This window comes from Mchenga conophoros, linkage group LG22 (genome assembly GCF_057382185.1).
Source record: "Mchenga conophoros isolate Kocher_MC1m ecotype Shallow Benthic linkage group LG22, M_conophoros_male_GT1.1, whole genome shotgun sequence".
Lineage (NCBI taxonomy): Eukaryota > Metazoa > Chordata > Actinopteri > Cichliformes > Cichlidae > Mchenga > Mchenga conophoros.
In genome coordinates, this window is record NC_140546.1 from 20358105 (window position 1) to 20381482 (window position 23378).

The window sequence follows — 23378 nt, forward strand, 5'->3', positions numbered from 1 at the left end:
TCGCCACAGAGGCGTAAAAAAGGAACTCCCCCTGGTGTTCACATATTTAATTGCACTCAATAGCACATACTGCAGATAAGACGATAAAACATTTGTGCACTTTGTTTATTTGGTTCTAAGCATTTGCTTCATATTTACAAAAACAGCTTGTTTTTTTCCTTTTCCTTTTAAGTCTGACTTTGGAAACCGGGGCACTTCTCAAGCTGTGTGAGGCATCTGCACAGCATTCAGGAGACTTCCAAGATAAAACTATGGAGCGATACAGTAAACAAGACAACAAAACCCATTATCTCACCCTTTCCGTACTGTGGATATCTGACATAGCTCATTAATTTGAATGAGCAACATTTTCTTCACCATGTTGACACAATTACAAACCAAAAGCACTTATGACAAGGAGCAGGCACAACTCCATATTTACATGCAAACTACAATATGTACACTGACCAATGATTTACATTCCCCTTTCACAAACAGTAAATCATAAATACACACTTGGGTTTGCTTTAAGGAACATGGCTTCCTACTCAGTTTCAGACATTTGAGGCTATTATTACAAACAAGGATCTATAACCCTTAACTTAAGACAGTTAAAGGGAACGTAATGCCAGCAGAATACAGCAAATTAAAATGAATGATCACACTAGAGCAATGTACTCTGATGCATTATCTTAATCAGTATAAATAAAAAAATATCACACCAGATTCATCCATACAACTGGAAAGCTGGAAAGTTAGGCAGCTGGGGCCAAAGCACAACAGGCCTGTGTCGGGATGATTTTAAATCTTCTAAATGATAATAAGATGTTTATGTTCATAAACCCACGTGGATAAATAATTGGCTGTAGACAGAATGAGAACCACAGATTACTGCACAGAGACAAAGATACACCCCAAAGTCAGGAACAGAGGACTATGGCAAGGTCACAGATCAAATATTAAACAGGCGTCTGATCAGATGCGTCAGTAGCACGGGAGGTGAAGTCAGTTCGAAGAGTTGTAGTGTCCTTCTGGGAGATTGTTCAGACGTGATCGCAGCTCCTTTCGAACCTGGGTGACCCTCGCCAGTTTGCGTTTGTATTCCTGAAAAAGTCCACAATGACAGACAGCCATCAGACGCCAAAGATCCTGCAGTCTGAATCACACCGATTTATGGTGTTGGTTTTTTTTCCCCCTAGTCTCAGTAGCAGTATTACATGAGATAAATACACACACATATTGTAATTTTAAATTATAATGTAATATAAGAAACTGAAGTGTTGAATGTGCGCTTCATGGATTACAGACCAAGAGCAGCTTAAAGCTCCAGTTAAAGTTCAGATTTAAATTCAAGGATTTCCAATAAACATGTTTCATGTATTTTAATTAGTGGCCACCACTAAACAGTGTGTCAGGGTGTTTTAGTTTTATCCAAACACCCAAATCATTCAGCAAAAATGCCACGCTCTTTCTCTCCATGTTTATGAATGACTTTGCTCGACTTAGATCAACCTCCACTGTAATGAGCCACACTAAAGGGCACCAAAAAACATTTACCTTTGCAACAGCTTTTTTTTTCCCCTAATAAAAGACTGGCCACACAAACTGCATGCAAAGTACAGTGTAAGGTACTGAAAACAGGACTGCATGTGGACAAAATGATTTCACCTGATCCATGTATTTGATGTTTTTTCCCACCTTAATCTTGTCACATTTTACTTTCTGTGCCATGTTTCTCAAATGTGTTCAGTGACTATATCTGCCAGCCAATGCATGCAGTGTGTGTAGGTCATCAGTACTTTTCCAGCATAGATAACAGAAATGTCCAAATGAGGGAAGGGGAGAGGAAAAGACAAAAAAAACAAACTATGTTCTCTTTGTGTCCCATCGTGTTGCAAATGACATAAATCTCTTCAGAAAGCATAAAGCAAAAGTACCAAGAAAGATAAATGAACAAGATTTTAATCAAATTTGAATCTCATTAATTTATGTTTATTAATCATGACAATGATTATGATAAATATCTGATCTACATCTCCCACTAATCAGAAAATCCTAAAGTGTATAACTGCCATTTACTGTCAACTCCACAACCAAAAGTACGTTTCATAAACCACCTTCAAACCTGAATAAGAGGGTAAACTGTAGGTGTTCGAGCACAAAAAAAGGACTCACAAAATCATTTTCACTTTTTATTTTCAGACTTTTTCTTTTCTTTTTTTAAAACAAAAGGTATTGACTGAGTGACGATACAAAGATGAGACGTGGGATCCTTGTGGTGCCCTGTAGATAAGATCTGAACAATTACCGTCAACGTGAAAAGCACAGCTTTGAGCAAACAAGAAAACTCAGTGGTTACATTTTTAAAGCTCTAACGGGTTCATTTTGATTACTACTTACCTCATAGGCAGGACACACTGAGTGAAGTGAGCAGAAAGAAAAAGGCTCAAAGAGAAAGCCAGTGACGAGGGAAAAGATAACTTAGACATTAAGTCTGTATCTAATCGAGAGGCTTCCCCTCAGTTTGCACATCAGCAGGGCTAACACTAAAAACATGCTGGGTAGCTTTATAAAAAAAAAAATTAAAAAAAAAAGCATGACAGAAAGCGTGCAGCATGCTGAGAAACTTGTAAAAATACTTATAGAAATTTGTGCTCAAACGTAATTTGTCCACACAGCACAAAAAGATGAACACCAAGGAGAGGTGAGGCAGACAGGACGCACACAGACGTATAACAGAGAAAAACTTATTCACGCACTTCAAGTTTCTGCTCATTCTGGGCCAGGCCGTCCTTCTGGCTCTGCAGGAAGACAGTTAGTGTACGCGTGAGCTGCCTCCTGTCGTCAATCTCTGCCGCCAAGCGGCCGCTGTAGTCTGCTAGCAGCATGCAGGCCTCCTCCACCAGCCGGGAAAGTCGCTCTCCTGATTCTTTATCTAAAGCACAGAAAGCACAGAGAGAGCAGAGAACAAAGCCTAAATGCACGTCACTCAGTTATGCATCAATCCTGAAACAATGTAAACAGCATCTGTATAATCAGTGCCAAATCAAACCTTCAATTTGTTTCTGCTGAGGTAAAGGCAAGGGCATTGTCAGACAGATACGAGGGAGACTCAAACACACAAACAATCATGTGTCATGTAATCAAATCTGTAGTGAGTGCTGTGTGCTACACATTCATGTAAATGATCTCTCTTTGTCATAAGGTCAATATCTTTCAGAGCCATCCCCTCTCTCCCATAAATAAGCCTGCAGGTATCCTTCAGAGCGAAAGAACGTCAGCTGCAGAAGTGAGTGTTTGTTTGGCCCAACAAGGACGTCCAGGCGACTGCATATCCCATGTTTTTGTCTCGACTCTCCCTTGTTTGTGCACACCTTATTTCCTCTGAAATACAGTCGTGACAAAACTAAATACACCCCATGATTCAAAAGTTTATATCAACAAAGATGCGGTTTTGATTAACATTAGAATAGTTTTCAGGTTATTCCAACGGACAGAGTCCACAATCACTACTTCTGATGCACACCCGGTCATTTTGTTGTGCAAGTTGGTCTGAAGTATGAAAGAAACCAAACCACTCAGTTCAGAAAAGAGCCTCAAAGCTTACTCCTAAGAGGCTTTCAATGGGAAAAGAGTAAAGTAATCATTTCTTTTAAGACTTTATCAGTCTCTCATTTTGTCTGGAGGTATATTGGCCCAATCGTCTTTACGTTGTTGTTTTAGTTCATTAAGACTTGAGGCAATTGTTTATACACAGCTCTCTGAGGGTCCCACCGCAGCAGTTCAGTCAGGTTCATGTCTGGACTGGACTGCAACACCTTGAATCTTATTCAGCCTCTCCGTTTTAAAATTTGCTGCAGTGTTTGAAATCATCATCCTCTTGCATGATCCGATTTTAGACAGGCTTTAGTTGGTGGACAGTTAGAGTGCACAGCTAACTAAGCAAGCCAAATCTTTAACTGCCTGATAATAAAATAGTGAGAACTGCTAGATTGTCTCCCAGCAGAAAAAGGGCATGACAACTTCAAACAGGAAATAGCCTTAATTCCCAGATTGCTGGCCAGGAACATTTGCTTAGAACAACTGTTCTAAGATCATTGTTGATGTTTTTCCTCCTTTCCTTTTATAGAGGTCCTCACGCTTGCTAATGATCAGTTAATTCCTGTGGAAGCACTAAGACTATACTTAATTTTTCACAGGAATCTAGATGTTAAGTGTTTTCTGTAATGTGCAGTATATCAGAGTGGTTCAACAACATTTTCTCAGTCTAAACAACACATGTTCTGTCTAAAGTTTGGTATAAAGTGCGCAGAGCTTCCTTACCTGTGATCCTGTGAAGCAGTGACGTGTCCTGCACCTCAGCAGGAAGGGAGGAGATGCGCTGACGCAGCACTGAGTCGCCAGAAGCAGCGTTCTCCAGCTCCTGCAGAGCTCGGATTAACTCTGCCGTCTGAGGTATAGCGAGCATGATAAAGGCAAGAGGTGAGGGGGGAGCAGAAGAAGGTATTTACACTCAGGAGGAGACACAAAGGCAAACATGAAAACACAGACAGCTGTAAATCATTAACTAGCATGTGTGTGGATCAAAGTGTTATATGATTAGCACTCTGTATTTATAACTGCTCTGTATAACAAGGACAGCACCTGTGGGGGCTCGGTTGGAGAGCTCTGGGAGGCAAAGCCTTCATCATCTGGCTGGATCTCCTCATATGACCTCTTCTTTGTCTTCTTTTCTCCATCTAAGATTTATAAAAAGCAAGAAAAGCAAAACATAAGTCAAAAGTCCAGTTTGAAGGTGTGCGTTTTATGTATTATACTACATCTTTAGCCACTTTAAAGCCACAAGCCTGATTAGCTGCATGTTTAGAAATAAAGCAAACATTTGCAAAATAGTGCAAGTAAATAATATAACTATGCTTATCAAGTTTAAACCTCTAGGCACACAGCACACTTGCTATAATTGAATGGTAAGCACTACTGACAAGCTGGTACAGGTTTTGGCTCGTTGAACTTACACAGGACTTGCGAGAGCTGATCGAGCAGGTTATTCTCATACACGGCTCTCTCCTGCCAGATGGATAAAACCCGACCCAGCTGTTTCTTACAGCCCTCCTCACCATCTCTGCACGGGAACACACAGGAAAGAAAAGAAAGAAAGAACACACGCTTTAAACAGCTTTGCAAACCTGAAGTCAGGACTGGACAAAATTGAATTTAAAAAAAAAAAAAAAAAAAAAAAAAAAAATCAGTTCTTGGATAGAAATTCTTTAAATGGGAAAATATTAGGGATGCACCTCATTTACCGCCACAGGCCAACTGGCCACTTCTGTCACATTTTCTTTAATGGAAATAAGTTCAAAGATGGACAGCTGATGGCCAAAATGTCATTTTAAACATTGTAATCAGCTCATAATACATCAGTGTGTGCATCCCTAGAACATACAGTATGTGTGTGTTTATACACGTCTTCTCATCAAGCCTACTTATGGCTGCCACCCTCAACCAGTTCTAAAATGTTACTTAAATTTCATACATTTAAAATCCAAAATGATGACAAAATGAGAAAGTTGACATCAGGACAACCATCCATGCCTTTGTCCAATAAAAACTGACCTGTACACATGTTTGAATGCATCAACGATGACTGGAGCAAAGTCCTGGGTGAACTCTGGTCCTTTCCTCTTGCTGTTTTGGATGACGTCATTGGCCAAATACAGGAAGGTCAGCTTGCGCGATACCTGAGCTGCACATGTTTGAAAAAAAACAAAGAAACACACATACTATCTGATTATGATTTACAAAAAGGTACAACACAACAATGCCTATTAATGGGCAAGCGCATTTTAACCACTAAAGAACTAAAAACAAAAAACAAAAGTCATGACATACAAAAAATGAAATAGAGCCGATTTAAATCTTCAACAGTTTTTTATTATTGTATATAGTATTTTATTCTATACAGTTGTGTACAGCATCTTATTCTTATTCTATTCCAGTGTTCTCTAATTTTTGCTATATAACTTTGCACTGTCCACTTTCTGCTGTAACAAAACAAATTTCCCACATGTGGGACTAATAAAGGTCATCTTATCTTTAATATGCAAAGCCACGTTTAAAAAATTCAAGATACTCGTTATGCTTCACTATAAGCAAGGCTATGACCTTTGCTAATTTAATATGAGCAATGCACCAGATGCACAGGCGAACTGTGCAGTCACATCAGCTGCATGATGCAGAACAAGGTGGCCCTGCAGAAAGAATAATTAAAAAAAAAAAAAAGATTTAATCTGTGGATATTATTTCACAAGTTTAGTGCACGATATGAAGAAGCAATCTGACAAAAATGCATGTTCAGATTTGTATGCCCCAGGATTTTGAAGGCATCAAAGAGATCAAAAACAAAAGCTGATTCTTCTTACTATTTTTAACAATAGAGCACTGGCTCTTGCCTGACTTTGTTCTGGAGAAGCCGAGTGCCCGATTGAGTTCCAGTGAAGGATACTTACACCCCTTCTCGGTTTGTTGTTTTTATGATAAACTAACTGATGCACAAGCCTTTGTTGTTGTTGGACGAGACACAGTAGACACTGAGGTGAGTGTAAAGCTCCGTGGAGAGCCATTTCTATCCCCACTTGCCATTAACACTGGTCTCAGTCACCACCCAAATACCTCACCCACAAGAGGTATCATTAGGTTGTTGACTAGCACCCCGAGGAAAAATGCACCATTATTAGCTACAATTACAGTAATGCCTGATGTCCCTACAACCCAACTCACTGAATAAATTCAACAACTCCATTATGTACCGTCTACTTAATAAACTTTGTGAACATTTTCTTATAAAAAAAAAAAAAAAATCATTGACAGTCATCAGATACTATGAAAATCAGAAAAAAGTTAGATCCACCAGTCATTGCTTATATTTTATCACACAACAATGTTCAATAGTCTTTCTCCAGTGAAATGATTGACACAGCTAAATGAGCCCAAAAAAGCAATGCAATTAAAGAATAAATATGCACTTACTCTTAAAACTGTTACATATCGTTAGCTTCATAGCATAATTGCCTAAGTCATTTGACTAAGTCAATGACTTAGGCACTTATGCTATGAAGCTAACGATATGTTTAATTAAAACAATGTCATGTGGTTCGTTTAACATCGACACATTTACTTATGCTTCTCCTTATATAATATATGCACCATTGCAACTATGCATTTTTTAAAAATATTATTATTTAGGGCATTTCACTTTTATTAGGTGGTGCATTGATGATTAGAGGAGAGTGAGTGCATCTTGTATGTGGTCATCTCAAGCAAACGGCTCTGGCTGTGAGCACAATCTCCACCCACGTGCTAGTCAAACCTTTTGTTTGTGCGGAGTAGCCTATCAGAAGAAAGCTGGCTTAAAGCAAAGCTATACTGTGTATGAATTGCGGTGATTTATCAAGGGTTCGTATAGGATTATTTTGATGAGTTAATCACGCAAAGCTACTGTAGCAGAGAAAAGAAATGAGCATAAGTGGCTTCCTTTATGCTTTATAGTAAAGCTCATTGTAACTGTTGATGTGGGTTTAATTTAAAGCTATTCCCTCAGGTGTTATAAAGTTTAATTTAGTGCAGCTTTAACTGATCGAGACTTACTATAAGCAAAGATGGGAGATTATGGAGATTTTCTAACACAAACACATTTAAGGGAACACACGTTGTCGTCACTTTTCGACAATGCTACTTAGACAAAGCAGTGAAAACCTTTGGCTAGTGACCGAAAGTTGCCAGCCTTTAGCAGCCACCGTGCTAACAGGGACTCTGTGTTTTAACTTTAACAGCAGTTTGGTCTGGCAGTTTTAGCCAGAGCTAGCCTGCAGCTACATGTTACTCACTCTCTGAAGCATGCTCGCTGTGTTTGTTTGGAGGAACTCCTCGGCTCTCACCAGCCTTACCTTTTTTCAGTTCGTTGAACCAAACGTTGACAATGGTCTTCGAGTGTTTTCTGTGGTGGATGAGCCACAGCGACAGTGTCTGTACACTTTGCTGAGAGTTGCTAAGCTCGGACAGTTTCTTCTCTAAAGCCGCCTCGGAGAAAGCTGACATCTCGGCGAGATTAGGGGAGGGAGTGCGAGGCTAGACGCTGGGAGAGGCTGCTGTAAGGTTTCTCCCAAATGTGTGGACTACAGCACGCTAGCCGGTCACAGGGTCTTTGCAGGAGTTTCAGCCATCCAAACTAAATGTCGCAACCTGACTCTGCTACACAAAAGGATGGCTGGTAATACTGACTAGCTATCTCCGTCCTCTCTGTGACTGCTCGGTTGCCTGTGCTTGGGACTGCTTCTTCCTCCTTATCTTAATGGCAGCTGGGGATAAAACTTTTGGTTACCTTAGCGCCACCTTCCGGACTGGAGTGCGGGTCGCATTGGTTATTACGCTAACCAACGTTAATATGCTTAAAATCTGAAGTTAAATACAAAAAATCTGCAATATTCATCTACCATTAGATAGTAATTCATTTTTCTGAAATGCTAATTTAAATATCAATCTCTATTGTTAATATATTGGACATCAGAAACATGTAATTCCACAAATTTCTTTACTATCCAGACTGACGAGTATTGCATATATTTATACAGTCTAAGATTCATGATGTCCTCCTCCTCTCAACTTTTACTTCTGCCTCTTATTCCTCCTACATTTCTTAGGAGGCCACTGCAGTGATATCAACCTGTGTTTATTTTCTTCGTGACCACCTCTGTTGTACAATCAATCATATGCAGATATTTTAAAGTTGAGTACATGATATTGTGTTGTTCCTGTTCCAATCTATTGCCCAAAGTTTACATGCATCTGCATAAACATTAATATAATGTATTTTTTGATGTATTCACTGTTCATAATAAATATTCTGTGCATATAGAAATTAGTTACTGTTAGGTATTTTAGTACCATGGGAGCATTTACTGGATATTGTTTTATAGTGACATTATACAGGAAAACTCTGTCATTCAATAAGGCCCCTTTGTTTTAGTTATTTTTCTCTTTGACCCAAGAATTGATGTGTGAGAATCACAGGCTGGTACAAGGTTGAAATACCACAGAGATCACTCCCTCAGCTACATTAGTTTCTTAATCTTTTAGACGCCTGTTGAAGGCCAAATGGTTTGTTTCAGATTTCACTAATGAAAGAACTCTTTATTTTGTGCCTTGAAAATATGTCGCTGAGATAATCACAATTGTAGCTGAACTAATAAACTACACAAAGGATGCTTCTTCACCCAAGGGCAGGAAGACGCTCCCTTATCTTGGTCTGTACTGGTTTAAACTGATAAATCTGCTGTCTCATGAATTTTACCCTCTATATAAACTGTTGTACTTGTGAATAAAGTTGAGTCAATTTGGGAAGACAACCTGAAGCAGTCTCTGTTTTCTTGTTCTCCCAAGCTGCTCCCGAGCTCGTACTAACACGCTGAATGGCATGCTTGAATATTGCTTGAGAATATATTTGACTGTGTTACAGACTAAGGGACATTCTCTGCTGATAGGTGAAGGTACATTCTCTGCTGATAGACGTCCACGCCTCGAAGGAAGTCGATCCACGGATTAGGCCTTGGAAACCGTTTCCTTCAGTTACTATCTAGCACTACCTGGATTTACTGGAAGTGTGATTCACATTCATAGATAGCTCACAAATTTAGTACATGCTGTTTCCATAGGAGCCAGGTGCTGCTAATCAAATGCACTTGATTAACTGATCATCAGCAAGTGTGAGCACCTCTATATAAGCAGAGGTTTTGGCAATTTACTGGTAGGCAACTGATCTGTGTTAACACAATGCCACAATCAATCCAGCAGTAAAGAGCCCCAAATTGTATCTTTTCTGTGTCCAGTGTTGCTGCAAAGAAAAGATACAATTTCAAAAAGACTGAACAAATGTGGCTTGTTTGAAATGGTCGCCAGGAGAAAAGAACACGGCAGCACAGCTTAGGTTTGCAAAGTTGCACCACAAGACCTCAGAACTGAAAAGATGAGCTTGCACAGAAAGCCACTACGTTATTGCTGGTAAACATGGTTCTGCAAGGTATTGAATAATGGGCGTACTACAGAGTCAAACTTACTCCAAAGCAAACACAGAACCATTAACGTGTTTTAATATTTACAGTAAGACTGGCTTTTTACAGTGATCTGCATTAATCGCTGAGTGGACAAAGTTTGTGTTTCCTCGCTGAATTTGAGCAAGCTTGTGAGTATTACGCCACAGGACATTACATAACCTACCGTGACTGCTTGAAAGGAAAAATAACAAACTCTTTTGTTTGAACCTGCAAGGAAAACGATATTTGGTCACATAATTGGTTAAAGTTCAAACTCTACTGGTGCAAAAAAAAAATAAAATAAAAATTCAGCCACACGGGTCAGAACCGTTTTAAAAAACTGTTTTTTAATTTCATAAAAGCAGTCAAACATATCTCAATATTTCTCCTAAAAAAATACAGTGAATCCACTTAAACCTAATGTGATGTTTCACACATTTGTCTTGTTTTCTGGAGTTAAAAAGGCATAAATGTAGATTTAAAAAAAACAAAACAAAAAAACAAAAAAACAAAACAAAAAAAAAAAACACTGCTGTAACGGTCAAAAACAGAAAACAAATAGCCAGTTTGAACAACTTCATAACAAACACAATAAAAGAATAAAAATATACACACAGGCAGCTGTTTAGTGTTTACGGGCACGTTTCTCAGCCTTCACTGAATGTGAACTTGGAAATACACGAGTGAGTTCTATTTAAATGCTCAGTATCTTCAATTCTTCTACTTCTCTTATAACGACTGGATTAGTGGATAAGGAGTGCTGTTTCACCTCATTGGTGCTCTTTGACTTTCAGTCTCCACAAAGTTTAAACCTAAAAGTCCCAGCAGACAAAAAAAACAAAACAAAAAACAAACAAAAAAAAAAAAAAAAAAAAACCCGACACTGCTTATATTACTGCACCTCCATCAGCAGGCTCACATTCATTACAGAAATCAGCAGAACTATAATAAAAAATAAAGAATATAAAAAAAAAAAAAAAAAAAAAAAAAGGTCACATTGCAAGTAAATCCCCCGCTGGACCATCCAAATGTGATTTGATTCAGCTGAAATACAGATCAGTTTGGGACACAGCACACTGAGGTTTAGAAGGTTGGCTGAAGGCATAAGAGTGTGTTAGACTCCAGTCCGTAACACTACTGCAGACCGGAGGGAGAAAGTGCTGGCCAGGGTTTGCCAGAGAGCCAGTGTTGTAGCTGGGGTAAGACATCCACCCACGCGGTCCTTGACTGGCTTCATAAGATGTAGTCGGTATCCCATAATTGTGTGGAGCTGCCTGGGCACAGTCATTGGTGAGCGCTGTGTAGTGTGCAATGCTGCCGCTGTACACACAGGGATCTACTGATTGAGTTAGCATGTTCACACCAGCACTATTTATATAAGGACCCAGATGACCCCATACATCGTAATACCCACTTACACTGCCCGTCTGAAGACTTGCATTATCGCACGGCATGTGCAGATTCTGAAAGTGTTGTTGGTAATAATGTGGACCAGCGTCTATGCGTGCCTCTTCTCTCAAACCCTGCTCTCTTGTTCCATTCTTATCCTCTGCAGCTGGCTTATACCCCTCCTCGGTCCAACACTCCCTATGTCCGTAGGAAGAGTTAGAGGAAGATGGCACAGCTAATATTGTAAAGTTTCCTTCTGGCGTGTACCCACCAGTCTCTGGACCTCCATCACAGGGGCTGTGCTGTAGTGGAGAGGTTTCTGCATGGTTTAGTTCAGATGACAAACCATCACAGTCTAACTCCACAATCTCTGACCCCGGGGAGGACGTGAGATCTAAATTAAAGGGAGGGGATGTAGCTGATGGAGGGAGGCTTTTGCTGCTGAAAGACATCCTCTTCATCAGTAATAAACCTTTGGTAATAGGCAGGCTGACATTAAAAACAGTCTCTCTCTTTGCTTTTACTCTTTTCTTCCTCTTTGACTTCATTAAAGTGCATTTCTCTGACATGCCTTCAGCGGATGTCTGGTTCATGCTCAGCCCTTAGACATAAAGAAAAGGAATAAGTTAAAAGCAGTTTGCTGAGAAAGTGTGAACTCTAGCTTGCAAAGATACAAACCTTTGGCATCTATTTCCTTTTGTTTAATGTCAGCACCTTTCCATCCAGATTGCAGCATCTTTATGCCTGGAAAATATCCAAAACAATACAGTGGCATACAAAAATAAAATAAAATAAAGAAATGCAAGGAACACTGGGTGGGGGGGAAAAAAAAAAAAAAAAAAAAAAATTCAAGTGGGCATTAATGAATACAAGAAAATCTAGAGAGCCGACATCCCTGACAAGTGGGAAACTGCACTGAACAAAGGACACACTCTGCATGGTGAGTGCCAAAGATGCACTGACAAAACGTGATCCAGGCAAAATTCAGACGGCATAAAAGTTACACTTCTCTGTAAAAATCCAGTTATAGCATAACTGTACACATAAGTATACAGTTGTATAAATATACATACACTCGCTTACATTTTTAAATAAGTGGTGGTAAAGGTTCCACAATGTCTTTTGACATTTTTAAATTGGTTGGGATGTTCAGGAATGACCCAGGAACACATTCACGGTCCACAGGTTTATACTGCAAGAAAGAAACCTGTGCTCCAAAAATTGACACCGTCAAGCTGAACATAAAACCAAAGCGTTTTATGGTCAGAAAGATCGAGCTGTTTGCAGCTATGAAGGTGAGGTTTTCAAACCTGAGAGCATGGCGCCAACTTTCAAGTATTGTGGTGGTAGCACATATTTCAACTTCACCTCAAATTAACAGCTCGATGGTTCAAATTGAACACAGATGTGCCAATAATATAATGGTTCAAAAAGTTAATAAAAATTGGTTTTGGGGATGGATAAAGCAGGCTAATATTAAGCTGCTGGAATGGCCTTCCCGAAGTCCCGACCTCAACTAATTTGTAAATTTGTGGACTACACTTAAAGCTGGTTCTGTGCCAGGAAACAAACAGATTTAAATGAACTCAAAGAATCAATCACTTCACCCTGGAAAAAGAACAGTTCAAAGAAATCATTAAAAGCCCAGAAATGCCATGATATTCATGCCCAGGATGACTGGATGTAACCTTCTTCTCTCTTTTTTTTTTTCTCCTTAAAAAAGATTTCTGACCACAACTGTATTTAGAGTATAACACTTTCAACAAATCACTGAGTGGGTACCTGTGTCTGTGCCTGTAGAACAACTCTACGATAGGTCTATTTTGTCCTGCTTTTTAACTGAATGTTTCAATAATGACACGTCAGGAAAAAAAAAGCCTGTTTTTTGCAGTGGTTTGATCTATCACAGACCTGCTGTCAAAAAAAAAAAAAAAAAAAAGGAGGCAGGTAAATGTTATACTTACAAGAGCAGAGATGTAGAAAATGAAGTGAATGGTTTATGGCCAAGCAAAAGAAAAATAACCCATACTTACACCAGTGGTAACTTTTGCCAGTGAGTAGCGCACAAAGGTTTTCTGGAACATGCACTACCTGAGAACATGAGAGGTTTATAAACTAAAGGACAGACGAGTACAGGTGAAACCAACACTGTTTGGGGGAAAAGACACTGAGAGTCACGTCACATGTGGCAGAATCCCAGCAGGAAATTCTGTGCTGCAAAGAAAAAGGGATACCTTCAACTCTCCTCGCCCCGTTTCTCGCTCCACTTTCTTTGCCAAAGACTGAAGAAGGTGAGGTTTGTCTTTAAGCTCCGCAGTCACCTCCTCAGGATGAGTTTCCATCTATAAAAAATTATATTCACTAACTTTAAACTATACTTACCTCGCTTTTTGCATGCATAATACTAAAGAACCTTTGCTATAATCTATTCTGGTAACTGATCCAGAACAAACAGACCAAGTAGTTGATGAGGTGTGAGGGGCTGGTCAGGTGTTCAGTGATGTCCTTCTTGTTGGATTTGATGCGGCAGCAGTGGCATAAGAAACAGTAAGAGCAGCCATCTTCACTTCTATACTCGACCACACAGTCGAGACCTGTTGAAAACATGAGAAACAAAAAAATAAAGAACATTTCCATTTCATGGGAATTACGATCACCAGCTGTGGTTCGAGACTGGAGTTGGACTGTGAGATGAGAAACTTTACTGGAGAGGCACATGAAAGAGTTTGCAGTCCGCCACAACCGTGCAACTTCAAGGCCTTTTTTTATTATTATTTTTTGTTTTTTTTAACTCTTTTGGTGCCATTCTTTGTGTGTTCTCACCTATGAGAGTCTTGGTTCCAGTGTAGTCATCAGGAAAGCTGCTGGTGTGCTCTGAAAACACAAAGGGTTCGGGAGAATCCAACTGGGATGTGAACGGGTTGACTAAGTAGACCTCTGACTTAACAGAAGGATCAAAGTTTGCATGCATCAGCTGCGGTGCTGGCTTGTTAGTGTGCGCTGAGATCTTGCCTGAGTTTGTGTCAGCCTTGAAGGATTTCTTGGACCGTGTGGGCTGGTTCTGTGCAAACACTACAGTCCTCTGGGATTCAGTGGGATAGTGCAAAGCTGTAGTCTCTGGATAACTCTCAGTTTCACCCTGTGCATCTCTTAAGGAACCTATGAGAGTTACTGCTGCAGTATCAGAGAGATGAAAAGATACTTATGAAGGGAAAAATAATCACGTGCATGCAGAAAAATTGCCAAAAACATAAAAAGTGAGAGTAATCAAGAGAAGACAGTGAGATGGGGAAAGAACAGTCAAACATTCACTGACCGTCATTTTCACTGGATGTTTCCATCCTCTGGTATACACCATCTTCAACCTCTAACAACTTCGTATGAAGGTGCAAAAACATATGAGCATCCACAATAATTTGCAGTTTATGACTACAAGAAAGCACGCACAATAAAAGCAACAGACCTGGATGTCTCCCGGTCCCTCTTTTTCCTCAAGCTTCTTGGCCATCTCCATCAGCGGCCACGCCAGCTTGGACAGGTCGGAGCTCTCCTGCCATTTTGATACCAAGTGAGGGTGCCAGGTTTTCTTTTAAAAACAAACAAACCATAATCTGTTAGTAAAATCCAACGCAGCACATGATCTGCTGTCACCAATCCTTCTCCAGTACTACTTACAATGTAGTTGAATCTGTGGAGACTTCCCAGTATGTGGTTACGCATGTCAGCCTTACTGAGGCGACACACGCACGCCCCACACACGTACAGCGCTTCTGTGCTCCACGCACCAGCCTTCACACATTCTGTAATGCAGCCCAAGCCTAAGTGCACATTAAAAACACATATTACTTCAGCACACACTGAATAAAGAACCGTTTACACACTAAAAGTGGGATTTGCTGCGGCACACCTATTATGGGTTGTAGTCTCTCCTTGTTGCTCAGGTACGCCTTCAGAGAATCCAGCAGCTGGCTTCTTCTTAAAACACCTACAAATGGAGGAATTACAGAAAGAGAATGGGCTATATGCAGCAAGCTTACATACAGTTAGTAGAAGGCATGACTTACCTGGCTGCATGCTGCAACTGTAGAAAAACACCACCTGAAAACCCAAGATGGAGCTTAAGTTTCAAAGCAATGCTGGTTTGTTCACCTCATGCAGAGTTATGGTAGAGACACGGGAGATGTCTCCTGGTAGGGAGGGGGATTCTCATACTGTGTGTGTTGGCTAATCGCTCTTTGGGAATCTCCTTGTTGGTACAAAAATACAATTTTTGTCAATCGCGGTGTGTTATCGTTGGCATTTTTATAGATTCAACTAAGGGAATGGGAACAAATTACAAACCCAATTAAAAAAAACAAACTCTGGATGCTGTAAATAAACGAGTTTTTTTATTAGTAAAATATAAATAAAAATGCAATGTTATAAACCTACATGTTATTCACAACTGAAATTAAAGCATGAAAGTTTAAACAAGTTTTGACTCTTTCACTGAAAAGAAATTCAGCTCGTTTTCAGTTTGACGGTAGCCAAACTCTAGTCCACACTTTTCAGATGCTCACAGGAGAAACAGCTCACGGGCTACACTTTCTGCTCAGATGCTGCTAAATGTGGACCACGCTTCACAGTCCTAATAAATAATGACCCCAAGAACGCTGCAAAAGCAACCTGAGCTTTTCAAAACAAAGAAACAGCTAACACAGCTAAGGCAAGTGTCGGACCGATTGTCCCTCCCTGATTTTTGGATTCTGACCTGGTAAAAGAAACAACTCGAGACAGAACGCTTCAATCCAACAATTCTTTATTCACCATGTACCTGGGAGATGCGCACAGCGCGAAACCTCCTGCAGAGCCGATGGGTGCGCCCTCAGTCTGTTACAGATATAGTATTTCTTACCAGATTTCCTCCTTTCACACCTGCTTTTCCTGTATGCTTAGTACTCTGTGTTGTTGTCCAAATTATTCATGCGCAGTTTCAATAAAAACACCTCCTTGCGTGGTTATCCTCCCCAACTTCTGCTTCCCTGCACGTGCCCTCATTTCTTACCTATGCAGGTGGCTTTTAAATGAACTCTTTAGGCACCTTAAGCTTCGCTACCTAGTTCTGCTTTCCACTCTATACTTATCCAGATGTGTTAGACAGCTGTTAGTGATGCTTTTTCTGCACCATTTCCTGTAAATGCTGTTTTCTCTCTCTGACTATTTTTCTCCTACAGCTTCACACAGAAGGCTGTCTTTGCACAAAGGCCTGACCCTAAGATAATACATACTACAATGCAGCTAGATAATATTATTACTCTATATAACCCAGCAAGCTAATACTATCACATATAATATAACATAACTCCACACAAGTCAACTGATCTCAACCAAGTAACTGAAGGTGGCTGCAGTAAAGCACCTGATGATGCCCATGGGTTAAAAACATCAAACACAAGAGTTTCATCCAAGTATTAAAAACAATCCTTATTTGAGTTAGTACGGTTACTTTTGAGCCTCTAAAAATTGAGAGGGTGACTGTGTATAAAACTCGAAATTATTCTAAATTCAGAAGTTTTGTAAAACTCCTTGAAATAAAGCTGAAAGAAAGATGGGAGGAAATGCAGCTGCAATTACACTGTCACCATCGGGTGGCGCTGCATGTCAGTCTGTTAAAGCAGCTTCCTGCCGTCCTGGACACGACGCAAAACAAAGGTCCACATATTGCACAAAATATCAGAGGATTTGTTGCTGTGACTTGTCTCAGAGTTGACTAAAAAAAAAGTCCGTTTTAACTAATGAACTAATTAAACTTTAGGAGGAACGTGAGCAGGAACATTAAACAAACGCGGAGCCGCTACTTTCTGGATAACAAAGTTTCTCCGTGGTGTCTAATACCGCAGTATGCTGAAGCAGTTAGGTTGGGTGCTTACCTGTGGAGCTGGAGGGTCTCGCAGCTGCAGTGAGCTTTAACCGTGGATTCAAACGACGCTGGTAGTAGTAAGACAGCGTAGCGTCACATGTTCCGTCCGCTGGTGGTCTATGCCACACCCACCTTTATAATGAACGCCAAGCAATCGCATCTAACCTGCTTCACCCCCATGCTTTGTCTAATCTGTTCATTCTTTAAAGGTAAAAAGTGAAAGACACGCTGATCCTGCTGCAGGCTGTTGATGTCAGAAAATTAGGGCTCTTCTGCTTGTTTCCTCGTTGAAGTATCTTGAAGTTTGTGACTTCACAGCATTGTTTCAAAAACCCTTGTCTTCAGAGAGCTGGCCAAGAGAGGGAGTAGCTGTGCTTCAAGGGCTGTGGAAGACCAGTTGTGCCACAACTCTCCTCATGTCATTATTGTCGATCCACCTATGTGCATCAGCAGTTTGTAACGAATTTTCTTATAACTGCACACCCCTTCAGACTGAATTCAACTCATCTTCCAGTCATAATCTTTTATCACAAGGCCGACATGTCCTGTTTGTCCTGTCTGTTCCCAGCACACAGACAGAAACAGCAGTGAAAGGATGAGATATTTTGCAAGCTGCTTGAGGAAATAAACGACTTTATTATCCCAAACTGAAGATTAATGTACAATTTGTTCAATATGAGTCTTTGAGAAATCTTTATTTGTAACTTATATTAGCTTTCTTGTTTTTTTTTCCCCCTTTGAGCCTACATACATTAATACCCAATTTTCAGTTGGCTATTGTTTTATTTCTATGCTTTCTATTATTTCATCGACCTGAAACTTTTTTTTACTTTTTTTTGACTGTTTGAATGTTTGCTATTTGTGTGACACACTACTAAAATTATAAAAACCATACAGTGCTTGGTTGAGACGTAATAGTTCAACAACAAAAGTATAGCTATCCCCCCCCCAAAAGAAATGGTTTGGTCCAGCCCACCTCTCCCCTAACTGACTCTAGCGCCCTTTCTGCCAGAGCGATGGTGGCCGAGAAGCAGCAGAGTGGATGTGTGAGTGCGTAGCTTAAAACAGGACATGTTAGCTGCATTTAACCTTCAGTTACTCTTTATATAGGTAGAAGTCAGACCATGTTTCTTTTTAGCTGAAAAACATTACACCCAGGTAACCTGCAGTGTTGAAAACGTTTTTTTCGACGATATGTCTGTGAAGATTCTCAGTCATCCTGTACAGCATACACTAATTGTTAAGTTTGTGTTCAGGAGTTTTGTCATTCGGATGAACTGGTTTTTGTCTGAGTGTGTTGCTGGGTCTGTAATACACTGGGATGTCGTGCTTGGAGAAAACTCTCCTGAGTTTAGTTTGTAGCGAGGAATGCCCAGACCTCTACATTGGAGAGACCTAACAGCCACTTCACAAGCGCATGGCACAACATAGAAGAGCCACCTCCACGGGACAAGACTCAGCAGTCTATCTGCATCTAAAGGGCAAAGGTCACTCTTTCGAGGATGCCAATGTTCACATTTTGGACAGAGAAGACAGATGGTTTGAAAGAGGAGTAAAAGATGCCATTTATGTCCATTGTGAGCGACCATCTTTGAACAGAGGCGGTGGTTTACGACACCAACTGTCTGCCATCTATAATCCAGTTTTGAGATCCCTTCCCAGACGCCTTAATGCCCACTCACACCCTGGGCCATCTGACATCAAGAAATCACATGATAGGGTGGGGCCAGGTTTCACAATGAGCTCACCCGAAACCCTGGCTGATTGTGACCCACTCCCGTTTTCACACCTTGGCTCATGTGATTAGGTAGAGGATCATTAGGGGGTCCATTTTGTCCCTCTTGAGGGACTACTCCCACAGGGTTTAAATCTGGGACTCTCCACCATTTGACCTTAGAACTGAAGAAGCTTCTCCGATGAGAGGTGAAACGTCTTCAAGCAACTTAAAGAAGTCCAGATGCTTTTCTTTCCAAGCTCCTTCGACTTTTACGACGATGTTTGCTACCCTACAGTCCGTTGGTTATTTTGTCATGTGACGATAATAAACCCAAGGTACTAACTAGCTAACTGACTGGATGCCCATTAGCCTTATAACTCCTGTTGTGTGTGTGTTTGTGTACAGAGACAGCCAGGTTCATAATGGATATAAGGGAGTTTTTTCAAAAAAAAAAAAAAAAAAAGGAGCCACATCCAGGTAAAAGTGTAAGATCAAATGATCCGTCAGTCAAGAATAATGTTGGATCAGTGTTTCAATATTTATTGCTTTTATTAGGTGTACATGTGGTTTGGTTATTTGCCTTTTGGTTGAAAGTACACCGAGAGATGACTTTTTTATTAGTGATCTTAATAGTATTGTTTTCATATTAATGTAATTTTTCATCTAATTGAATCCAATCTATTTGTGTATGATTGTCAGTCCAAAGAGGGAGAGACGAAAGAGGGGAACGTGAGGAGAAAGGGCAAGGTCAGGAAGAACCAGGTAAGAAAACAGACAGGGAACAGTGACAGGCACAACAGAAACTGTTAAACTGACAAAGAAAAAAAGACTGAATTTTACTCATACAATCAGGAAGTTGTGTTCTCCATATATTAAAGCTGCTATAAGGAATCTGAAAAACAAACCGGGTTGATACATTTTTTTTTGACCCTCTTTAACAACATTCCAACATAACATTATAATTGATTGGGGAGATTAAAATTATTGATATATTTTAATGTGGTTCAGCCAAAACTCTACTAAAACCGCAGCCAATAATAGGTAGGCCAACTTTTGGACCATCTAGTTGTCTTTATGACTGCTGTAGTACATGCACCACATTTGCGCATCAGAAAGTGCCAAACAGTGAGAAAATGTCAAGCTCTCCCAAGTACCACTATGAAAGCATGAAACTCATAAATCTTACAACACAAAATTCCAACCTGTTACTAAAGTGAAACAGGAAATAGGTTAAAATAAAAGAAAAAATCTAAAAGATCCCTTCACCTGAACTTCGACTGACTCCTTCGCTACAGCCCTTTTTATTGTCACATACATGAATATGCGATTGCAAATACACGTGACATTCTCAAGCAGGCATATCTGCATCAATGTATCTGTATTCTGTGTGTGGGGATGTGTGTGTTTTCAGCCATACCATACATAGACATACAACCTTTCAATGAACTTAATGTGTGTGTATGAGGTATGGAGAAAAGGTATGCAGAAAAGCAGAAGTAAGCATCTTGCTAAACGATAAAAACAGGAGCTTGCAATAGTTCATGTCTCAAATGAACATTTAAAGGTGTGAAGTCTCACACTTTTATAGAACAGAACAGTCTGGTTTCTAAAGCTATAACGGAAATTATAATGTCGAGGCCGCTTCCTCTCATCTCATGGTACACAAGTGCAGACCTGATCAGACCTAATAATGAAAATGATTTTTATCAGCATACAAATGATTATATATATCTAAGCATAAATGACAATATAAAAAATATCAACTCTCACAGATAGAATGTCTGACCCTTAGTAGTCTGCAAAGACTATGTGTGGTATGCCAGGACACTCTGGAAAAGAGTGAACGTACTCCTCTTTTATGGTACACAGAGTGTCCTGGCATACCACACATATTCTAAGGTCATGAGAGAGGTCGCACCTTCTCTTTCTGATATGTGGTATGGTAAACACATCTATATCTGTTTGAGTATAAGAGCCTTTTGTTTAGGTGAACTGCTGGACTCCCTAGTGCCAGCAGGTCTGGGGAGCCTTCGCAGGGTCACCTTTTGACACACACACACATACATAACACTTCTATTTTTGGAGTGTATTTTTTATGTATCTGTATTATATTATACATACACATTAAAAGTGAATCTCTGTCCAAAAAATGCACTCACTTTACTTCTTACTCACTATGAGCATCATTCATTATTCTCCCCCAGTAATTAAGATTAGGATATGTATTTTTTTATTCCAATCCATTCTTCTTTTGCAATAGTAGTCTTTTAAGATTATTTAAATAACCTTTATCAGATTTGATGGTTTTGTTACAGACTTTTCAAAAAAGTGTTTTGCTTTTCTTTCACAAATGTGGGGATTTGGGGAAGAGAGCGGAACCGGCTGTTCAAACCCCCCCAAGGCTGCCCGCTGGAATCGAAGCAATGGAACGAGGCACAACCTCTCACAACGAACCTAATATGGTCAACACCTTGGAGACGCTTGCAGCTGCTGTGAAGGCTCAAAACAACACCATTGAGCGTATGGGGGGATACATCAGAGAGAGGCCTGCTCAAAATGAGACCCTTGAGCGACAGTTGGAAGACATCGCGGAACGGATCACTGCAGTTGTGAGGTCTCAGAATCAAAAGAATGATAACACCATGGAACAGAAGTTTGATACCATCATGGGGAGGCTCGCGACTCTCCAACGGGAGATCGAGAGACCAGTGTCGGTGTTAGGGCAGCCTGAAAATTCTCCTGGGCTGCTCGCAACAAAATCAACATGAACATTGCGGATCCCCATCACGGCGCCAGCTGCAGGCCCAAGGCTGGAGCCAAACAATCACTCCCTGATAACAACTGTTACACGGCTATTCTTCCCATCCCATGCAAGGACACCTGGATTGGCTGGAGGACTGTTTACTTAGCCTGATAGGGCGAAGGACACTGTCTCAGCTGAACTATGGACACGCACACACATACACTTACACTGATAGGCACTCACTCATCCCCCCTCCCTTTCCAACGCCTTTGATGCTTGTTTCCTGCGAGGGAACACGGCGGGTCTGTGTGCCGCGCTGGAATGGTAGCGCTGTGCAGGGCGGCTGCTGTGTTCGCTTCGGATTACTCCTCACCCCCCACCCACCCCTGTGGCTTGTCATGTCTTCACAATGTTGTGCTGTGGACATTTATGTGCTTTTTTGTGCAGAGGAGTTTTTTTGTTTCCTGTTCTCATGCTGTCCTACCATGGAAGCATAGCATGAGTAGGGGTCTCTTTTTTTCCTCTTGTACTTTCCCCATTGTAGTGTACATTTCAATGGTTTTTTTTCTCTGATTCTACCAATCTCCGACCTGTATCCCCATGTAATGTTTGTGCTATATGTGTAAGGTCGGGGGGGGGGGGGGTCCCATTTCACTGCAGGGCAACCTGCATGTGACGAATAAAGCTTTGATTGATTGAAATTGTGTTAAAATGCACAAAACAGCGATGTGATGTTTTGTGACGAGGACCCAGGCACAGAGAGACTTGATGAATTTAAGAATCTTATGATTTAATTTAAAAAAAAAATTGCAGACTTGCACAGAGATGGTAAAATTATGATGACTGATAACAGACACAAAGACAACAGACGACGAGGACATTGAGTAGGAGGGGTTTAAATGCACCTAGGAGACAGTCAGAGAGAACTCGGGACGACTGGAGACATTTAAGGATGCAGGGACTGACAGGGAAGAAGTCTCATCGTGATGAGTAAAGATGATCTTGCATGGCTGGGCAGCTCTCTGGGTTCTCAGCACCCTCAAAGCTCTGATCCTAGAATCGCCTCTGTGCTAACATTTCTTTGAAAACAAAGCCAGAAGGGGCCTTGCACAGACTTTAGTGTTATCTCATGAGAAGAATGACCTTGTGTCTTCCACAAATGCTGCGGAGACAAAGCAAAAAGGTTTCAACAAACATGAGGGAGGCTGTTTAGGCCAGCTGGTACCAGTCTAAGGACAGCCTGAGGAATGGTAAGAAATGCGATACAAATGTAATCCTATTCTGATTTGTGATATAAGGGATACTGTACAAGTTTCTGTCCATGCTTGTAAACAATAAAGATACTATGACTCTATATGTACTATGATACTATGTAACTAAAGAACTGCATTTCTAACCTTGCCTGTGGAAAACTGTTCATTTCCCCAACAGCACACACATACAGTTTTGCTCTCGTTTTTATGGCGAGTGAACTACTCAGCCTAATTTCTATAAAATGAAAATCCTGATCTCGTCCCTTGTTGGAGTTCAGCTATGAAAAAAAACTGCTTTCCAGGCACCTTTTTA

General features: G+C 40.5%; 2 protein-coding genes and 1 long non-coding RNA gene across 4 annotated transcripts; 1 reads left to right on the forward strand and 2 right to left on the reverse strand.

Annotated features, from left to right (window-relative positions):
* Nucleotides 1-89: 89 nt before the first annotated feature.
* On the reverse strand, nt 90-8308 carry LOC146549370 (regulation of nuclear pre-mRNA domain-containing protein 1A-like). The gene is made up of 7 exons (XM_085262767.1): nt 7923-8308; nt 5593-5722; nt 4995-5101; nt 4624-4718; nt 4303-4429; nt 2739-2914; nt 90-1083 (listed from the first exon to the last, which is right to left on the reverse strand). Exons 1-7 carry the CDS (start codon nt 8071-8073, stop codon nt 985-987), a joined length of 885 nt encoding a protein of 294 aa, XP_085118893.1. The 5' UTR covers nt 8074-8308; the 3' UTR covers nt 90-984.
* A 2081-nt stretch (nt 8309-10389) lies between these two features.
* Nucleotides 10390-17752, reverse strand: LOC146549371 (uncharacterized). 2 transcript variants are annotated; one of them, XM_085262459.1, is made up of 13 exons: nt 17363-17750; nt 15518-15551; nt 15361-15438; nt 15129-15271; nt 14917-15039; nt 14770-14827; nt 14466-14627; nt 14277-14327; nt 13911-14047; nt 13688-13795; nt 13487-13544; nt 12132-12197; nt 10390-12054 (listed from the first exon to the last, which is right to left on the reverse strand). In XM_085262459.1, the coding sequence occupies exons 2-13, from the start codon at nt 15525-15527 to the stop codon at nt 11105-11107; spliced, it is 1944 nt and encodes a 647-aa protein (XP_085118585.1). In that variant the 5' UTR covers nt 15528-15551; nt 17363-17750; the 3' UTR covers nt 10390-11104. The 2 variants fall into 2 exon arrangements, with proteins under 2 accessions (XP_085118585.1, XP_085118584.1); XM_085262458.1 differs by having other exon boundaries at nt 14277-14627; nt 17363-17752.
* A 624-nt stretch (nt 17753-18376) lies between these two features.
* On the forward strand, nt 18377-23159 carry LOC146549372 (uncharacterized). Its single transcript, XR_014890541.1, has 3 exons — nt 18377-19404; nt 19769-19831; nt 21439-23159. It is a non-coding gene; the product is annotated as an uncharacterized LOC146549372 (long non-coding RNA).
* The last annotated feature ends 219 nt before the right edge of the window (nt 23160-23378 follow it).

Bases quoted from the DNA above. Each gene is read 5' to 3' on its own strand.
- LOC146549370 (XM_085262767.1), bottom strand. From the start codon at position 8,073: ATGTCAGCTTTCTCCGAGGCGGCTTTAGAGAAGAAACTGTCCGAGCTT. The intron at 5,723-7,922 runs GTAAGGCTGGTG...AAACATGTGCAG, and splicing joins GTTCAACGAACTGAAAAAAG to CTCAGGTATCGCGCAAGCTG. The intron at 5,102-5,592 runs GTCAGTTTTTAT...GTTCCCGTGCAG, and splicing joins GCATTCAAACATGTGTACAG to AGATGGTGAGGAGGGCTGTA.
- LOC146549371 (XM_085262458.1), bottom strand. The intron at 14,628-14,769 runs GTCAGTGAATGT...CTGATACTGCAG, and splicing joins AACATCCAGTGAAAATGACG to CAGTAACTCTCATAGGTTCC. The intron at 14,048-14,276 runs GTGAGAACACAC...TGTTTTCAACAG, and splicing joins TGGAACCAAGACTCTCATAG to GTCTCGACTGTGTGGTCGAG.